This window comes from Nanorana parkeri, unplaced genomic scaffold (assembly GCF_000935625.1).
Source record: "Nanorana parkeri isolate BGI_ZX_2015 unplaced genomic scaffold, ASM93562v1 scaffold2584, whole genome shotgun sequence".
In the NCBI taxonomy this organism is placed as follows: Eukaryota; Metazoa; Chordata; class Amphibia; order Anura; family Dicroglossidae; genus Nanorana; species Nanorana parkeri.
The window spans coordinates 44,068-51,907 of record NW_017308852.1 but is presented as its reverse complement, the minus strand read 5'-3'; the positions used below and the strand labels follow the sequence as shown (position 1 = coordinate 51,907).

General features: G+C 43.8%; 1 protein-coding gene across 1 annotated transcript in view; it reads right to left on the bottom strand.

Moving 5' to 3' along the window:
• Positions 1–7,840, bottom strand: part of LOC108801961 — a 104,615-nt gene that overhangs the window by 70,926 nt on the left and 25,849 nt on the right. Inside the window, exon 7 of the mRNA XM_018573865.1 lies at positions 1,109–1,787. Within this exon, the coding sequence (XP_018429367.1) occupies positions 1,109–1,787 (679 nt within the window). The remainder of the gene's footprint in view (positions 1–1,108; positions 1,788–7,840) is intronic.

Sequence of the window (7,840 nt, the reverse complement as noted above, 5' to 3'; positions counted from 1 at the left end):
CACCATCCACACTACATTCTCTGACAGCTCTCCCCCCACCATCCACACTACATTCTCTGACAGCTCTCCTCCACCACCCACACTACATTCTCTGACAGCTCTCCTCCCACCATCCACACTACATTCTCTAACAGCCCATACAGGGATGGTGAGCATCTCTGGACACAGACTGTTTACATCCGGGGCCACTCATCTGTCCCTGTATGGATATAAAGGATTGGATTTACATACAGCGGTGGCATTTGTCAGTCTGCTAATAAGTAGAACAGACTGCTGCCTGCGGCTGAAGGAAAGCACCTGGAGACTCCTGGGGGCCACCCAAGTGCATAAACTCATTCATTTCTCTGTACAGGCCTCTGCACCCATGTGATGAGTCCGAGTGTTTTCATATCCTCCAGTTGTTCTATGGACAGTTCCACCTGATAAAAACCATCGTACATTCGTCATCAGAATCAGCAGGAACTTCCTCTCTGATGTGTTACAGATAATTAAGTCTAATTAGACATTTCCCCGAGTCGGAATGCAGTGAGGATGCTGCGTAGTGTGACTTTTCTGGTGTCTAAGAAGTTTATATTTTGCAGGGAAGGATTTCCCGCACTCTGAACATGAATAAGGACGCTCACCCGTGTGAATTTTCTTATGTTTACTAAGGGTTGCTTTCTGAGTGAAAGATTTCCGGCACACTGCACATGAATAAGTAGACATGTGCACTGCCGAAAAATTTGTTTCGTTTCAAATTCGGATTTGTGTTATTTCGTTTTTCAGGATTCGGGTGTGAAAGTCAATTAGGATTCGGAATTCGGATGAAATTCAGTAGCGTTAGTACGAACGTTCGTTTCCTGTTCTTATTCGTTTCTTATTTGTTTCGTTCGTTTGCAGCAAAAGTGACATTTGAGGGGGAAAAAATATTTTTCTCCTTCTCTAATGTCATTTTGCTCCAACGAACGAAACGAATAAGAAAAGAAAACGAAACGAACGCTACCGAATTTCGGAAATGGAAATTCGGATTCGTTTGCATTCGTTATGTCTGTAATTCGGATACATCCGAATGTCCAAAAATTCGTCCGAATTTCGATTCGCACATGTCTATGAATAAGGACGCTCCAACGTGTGAGTCCTCTGGTGCCTAACAAGGGTTCCTTTCTCAATGAAAGATTTCCCGCAATGTGGACATAAATAAGGACGCTCACCTGTGTGACTTCTCTGGTGTCTAAGAAGTTTTTGTTTATCAATGAAATATTTCCCGCATTCTGAACATGAATGAGGACGTTCACCCGTGTGAGTCCTCTGGTGTTTAACAAGGGTTCCTTTCTCAGCGAAATATTTCCAGCACTCTGGACATGAATAAGGACGTTCACCTGTGTGAACCTTCTGGTGTTTAACAAGGGTTCCTTTCCCAGTAAAAGACTTCCCGCATTCTGTACATGAATAAGGACGCACAAACGTGTGAGTCCTCTGGTGCCTAACAAGGGTTCCTTTCTCAGTGAAAGATTGCCCGCACTCTGAACATGTATAAGGGCGTTCACCTGTGTGGATTTTTTGGTGCTGAAGAAGGGCTCCTTTATGAGTGAAAGATTTCCCGCACTCTGGACATAAATAAGGAAGCTCACCTGTGTGATTTCTCTGGTGTATGAGAAGTTTATGTTTCCCAAAGTAATTTTTTCCACACTCTAAACATGAATAAGGACGTTCCCCTGTATGAGTCCTCTGGTGTCTAAGAAGGTTTTTGTTTTCAGTGAATGTTTTCCCGCACACTGAACATGAGAATGGATCCTCACCTCTGTGATCTCCTTCATGGGGTGAGGAAGGTTCCATGGGATTAGATGGATCTGTTGCAGTGTGAGATCTTAGATGGATATTTCCAGTCATAGTATGTGATTGATCAGAAGATTCACCCTGATCAGAGGGATCCATTGATGTCTCCAAACAGTGAGGTCTGTGATTTATATTTTGTGTGTTTGGATTCACTCCTGGAGAATCCTGTGTGATGACATTATCTTCTGACTTACAATCAGCAGATAATATAAGATGTCTCTCCGAGGTATTCCTGACATCACAACCATCTGCTGGAGAGAAATTATTACGCACGTCAGCAATCAGACTCATGTATGTTAGTCTAGAAGTCATCACAGAGCTCTGGAATGGAATTGGGTCCAATTGTAAAACCAAAATATGAAAACCAACCAGATAAAGGATAAAACACCCAAAACACCTCTGACCCCCAGGAGACCATTGTACTGTTCATTAATGACCGCTATGGGGGGGGATGAAGATGGACCTTCCATATGGTGTACAGTATCTCCTCCTCATTTGTTGGGGACATGACGTTATATTGAGGAATGGAGATGGACCTTCATATGGTGTACAGTATCTCCTCCTCATTTGTTGGTCACATGACGTTATATTGAGGAATGGAGATGGACCTTCATATGGTGTACAGTATCTCCTCCTCATTTGTTTGCCACATGACGTTATATTGAGGAATGGAGATACTCAGAAGTGACATAGAACTGTGACCTGTTCCCTCCATAGTGTCTGTTACTTACTTGTGTTGATCGGTAGAGAAATGTCATCCTGATCACTTTTCATCATCATCCCGACCTCCTCCGTGGACGGCTGGTCACCCCCCACATACGTCTCCACTTCTTCCTCTTTAATCACAGCTTTTATATTGATCCGTTCTTCACCCTAAACCCAAAAGAATGCAGCTCCTCGTTAATTATTACATCATTAAATTAAATTTTTAGTGTAAGTACCTGAATGTGACTTGGTATCGGCCTCCTGCAGTCTCCATATGACAGACATGGAGAAGGAGAAGCAGCACAAGGAGCCAGTCAGCTGTACTGCAGGGATAATAAGAGTCATGCTGACTGGAAGAGAGAGCGAAGTGACAGAAAGATGAGCTCATCAATCTGCTGCTTCTCATTTTTCTGTCCAGTCAAAGACTGGGGAAGGGACAAAACCAGCAGGTGTTACTGACCTGCAGCAGAGAAAAGTCAGGTCTCCTGCTCTGCCCATTTCAGGGCAGGTCTTCCACCCATTTTCTGTGAGCCTTGGAGGCCAGGGACCTTAACCTTGGAGGCCCATCATCACACCGGCATAGACTCACAGAAGCAAACAACAGCACCATGTCGTTTAACATGTGCCCTTTGGAGGATACAAGGACAAAGAGGATCCATGATGTCACATGACTGGGCCCAAGAACCATGGAAGAAAAGTATGCTTATTGATTTATAGAGAACAATAACAGTGGGAGGACCTCCAAGGGGAAGATGAAATGGAGTAAACCAAACATGAAACCAATGGACTACATAAAAGAATATTGCGTCACAAAGTTTAGAATCACTTGTTTTCTACACACCGAGTCCCACTTACCTGACCATGGTGATGGATGTTCTGATCTTCCTGTGTGGAGTCCCGGGAATACAGAGGATGGGGACATCTTTCTGGTGGGTTTGCGTCACTGTACGGTACCATCATAATCTTCTCCTCCTCTTTTATCTCTTCTTTAACATCATTATCACATGGAATGGAGATGGACCTTCATATGGTGTACAGTATCTCCTCCTCATTTGTTGGTCACATGACGTTATATTGAGGAATGGAGATGGACCTTCATATGGTGTACAGTATCTCCTCCTCATTTGTTTGCCACATGACGTTATATTGAGGAATGGAGATACTCAGAAGTGACATAGAACTGTGACCTGTTCCCTCCATAGTGTCTGTTACTTACTTGTGTTGATCGGTAGAGAAATGTCATCCTGATCACTTTTCATCATCATCCCGACCTCCTCCGTGGACGGCTGGTCACCCCCCACATACGTCTCCACTTCTTCCTCTTTAATCACAGCTTTTATATTGATCCGTTCTTCACCCTAAACCCAAAAGAATGCAGCTCCTCGTTAATTATTACATCATTAAATTAAATTTTTAGTGTAAGTACCTGAATGTGACTTGGTATCGGCCTCCTGCAGTCTCCATATGACAGACATGGAGAAGGAGAAGCAGCACAAGGAGCCAGTCAGCTGTACTGCAGGGATAATAAGAGTCATGCTGACTGGAAGAGAGAGCGAAGTGACAGAAAGATGAGCTCATCAATCTGCTGCTTCTCATTTTTCTGTCCAGTCAAAGACTGGGGAAGGGACAAAACCAGCAGGTGTTACTGACCTGCAGCAGAGAAAAGTCAGGTCTCCTGCTCTGCCCATTTCAGGGCAGGTCTTCCACCCATTTTCTGTGAGCCTTGGAGGCCAGGGACCTTAACCTTGGAGGCCCATCATCACACCGGCATAGACTCACAGAAGCAAACAACAGCACCATGTCGTTTAACATGTGCCCTTTGGAGGATACAAGGACAAAGAGGATCCATGATGTCACATGACTGGGCCCAAGAACCATGGAAGAAAAGTATGCTTATTGATTTATAGAGAACAATAACAGTGGGAGGACCTCCAAGGGGAAGATGAAATGGAGTAAACCAAACATGAAACCAATGGACTACATAAAAGAATATTGCGTCACAAAGTTTAGAATCACTTGTTTTCTACACACCGAGTCCCACTTACCTGACCATGGTGATGGATGTTCTGATCTTCCTGTGTGGAGTCCCGGGAATACAGAGGATGGGGACATCTTTCTGGTGGGTTTGCGTCACTGTACGGTACCATCATAATCTTCTCCTCCTCTTTTATCTCTTCTTTAACATCATTATCACACTCACTCTGGTTTATACCCTGAATATTGAGAACAATGAGATCAGATGTAACTACATAGATAATGAAGAGGTAAAAATGTATCAGCTATTATCTATTATTTCTCTATTTCACCTTATGTGAGATGGTGAAATGTTCCTGTGTGGAATCCCGGGAATACAGAGGACGGGGACATCTCTCTGGTGGGTTCCTCTTACTGGATCCATCTGTAGGAAACACACTGACTGAATACATTGTCTCTATGTGTGTATCAGATGATGGGGATCTAGGTGGACCCTCCGTACTGCTCTCTCCTCTTACCCGGTGATGTGAGGGGCGGCTCATTCTCCATCACGACATCCTTGTAGAGATCCCGGTGTCCTTCTAGATACTGGAAACTTCCAGAATATTTTATCACGGTTTGCCTCTGTTGTCAGGCAGTGAGGTGGAGGCTCTGTGATGGGTGATGTCTGCTGAAGACACTTGCTGAGTGTTAATGGCTCACAAGATATATTGGTCACTATTCCGTAATCCTGTTTGAAGGGAGAAGGTAACAATTATCAATGCAGACTTCCCAGAATCCTCCTGAGCGGTCTTTTAGAAATCAAACAGTCACATGATCTAAAGAAGACTCTCGGTAGAAAAATGCTGAATTGCTCAGAGTGTCAGATCTTGTAGGACAGTTCTGAGATTATGGACACTGTCCTGCAGTACCCATGCCTCCAACTCACGTTTCACTCCTACAGCACTTCCTGTGTATGCACCTACATCACTTCCTGTTTGTACCTTACATCACTTCCTTCTGTCTTCCACATGAGATCACCACCTTGTGTTGAATATAAATACTTCAGTCTCTGTCTTTGTGCTCGCTGCCTTCTGGTCTATTCCTCTATTACGTTATATCCATGACTACACACAGATTATACCTCACATCAAATCCAGACAATACAGAAATAAAATTAAAAAAATGACAATGTAATAGTTTTTTTTGAAAAATGTACAAAAAAGGTGAAACTACATAATAAACCAACTCTATGGTTATAAATGTTTACAAACTTGTAATAGCACCGAGGAGACTCATTTTACAAAGCTTCAATACAAGTATAAGGAGTATTATTTTAGATACAGCACTACTGTATATGTCAGTGATATATATATATCACTGTATAATAATAGGGGGGCTGTGAGGGGAACAGTAGAGTGTCAGCTCCTCTGTACAGAGACTGATGTGACCGGCTCAGTGTCCTCTGTACAGCACTGCCGTATATGTTAGTGATATATCAATGGATAGTAATAATGGGGGTGTCTGTGGTCAGGTCTGAGGTAAATCTGTATATGTGGAGAGCAGAATCTGCCCGGTGACTAATCCCACTCTGATTGGTTACTGTGGAGGGAGTGCAGACAATGACAGTGGAGGAGGTGTGAAATCTGAGGCAAATCTCTGTGGAGAGCAAAATCAGCCTGGTGACTCTGATCCTGCCCTGTGATTGGTTCCTGTGGAGCTAGTACCAGTGGAGAAGATGTTAAGCGGGGACTCTGATTGGCTGTTAGGCTCCCCTCAGCTCCTTCTGTCAGTTGCTGAATTCTCCATCTTGTTTTACATTTGTGACCAAAGTGATGGAGGAAATGGGGGGGGTTCTGTTCACTTCATTCCAACTTGGAATTTCCTCCCTACAACCCCGGAACCGGATGGTGGAGAAGTAAGTATGTTACACTTCCTTTTGTAATGATCCCTCTGAGGCTCTACTGAATACAATGCCTGAGGTTTGTACACTTACCCAATATAGACCGTTAACACACACACTTACAGCGGCCAGGAGAGGACTGGCTGGGGCCTGGAAATCTCCATCACTCCCCTCTGCCAGTGTGAAAGCTCTGGTGTCTCCGGTCATGTTCTATGAGAAGCTTACTGCTAGACATAAAGCTTCTCTACATATAAGAAGACATGGACTCCTTGGATTGTCGCCTCCTTTATTATGGATTCCTGAACTCTCTAGTTTCCTGATCTGTATTGGGCTGGTTGGTGCTGCGTGCTATCTCCCTATTTGAGGGTTTACCCCCCTTGGATGTGTTCTGGACCTTTCGTGTTCCTGGCTTCCTCTGTCCCCTTTCTTCCCTCTCATCTGTGGAAGGCGGCTCTCCCTCCCCCCTTTTATCTCTCTTCCTTCTATTCAGTTTCCTTCTTCTCGCTTTTCTACATATTCTCCTTTTCTCCGATACATTTTCCTATTCTCTCTTTCTTAGTTTTGGTTTAGTGCTCCTTGCCTGGCCTGCCTCTTAGTGGCCGTGGGCAGTTTGCTATGATTCAAGTGTCACTTATACTGTTCCATATATACTTGGGGACGTACGGGTCCCTCATAATGTGTGTATTTGGGATGTAGCACTTCATCACGTTATTGGATCTCATTGGTGTTTGACTCCGTAGCTATCTCAAGTGTATTTCAAGTATCTGTGTAATTTCTTTGCCTGTTTCTTTATATAAAAACGTTGAATGAAAAAATCCATCACTGTGACCGCGTTTTATTGGTTATAATTATGACAAAGCAAAAAAAATTATTCACAAGTTTATAAAGTACACAAATTCATTGTTCAAAAATATACATTTTAGACAATGTTTCAAATGCCTCCACGTGAGACTCATTTAGGCTAGGTTCACACCTAGTCGATTCAGATGGCGAGCTGTTTTCACGCGACTGTTCATTGTAAACCGCGCGTTTTTCAATGCAAAGAGATGTCTATGGGACCCAAACCGCTCGACAACTGGCCAAAAAAAGCTTCTGCACCTTCCGCAAAAGGTGTGAGCAGCCTCCATTGTCTTCAATGGGAATGTGTTTAGCGCGATATCGCGCAACTCAAACCGTGCGATAAATCACCTAGATGTGCACTGACCCTCACCCGGAATGAATGTAATAAGAAAGGAAATTACGATCTTATCAGATCCCGTCTCTTCCAAAGTTCTACAATGCAACGATGGAAAGTCACCGGCACACACATTGTTCCTTCAGTAGTACCCACACCCTGGTAGAGACGTTCTTTTATCATCAGACTCTACATCCCCACCCCTCCCCCCCCACATTGTTCCCTCAGCAGTTCAACATCAATCATTTCTGTCTGCACCCCGGTGTTGTCACTGATTTCCCCCCATGTCT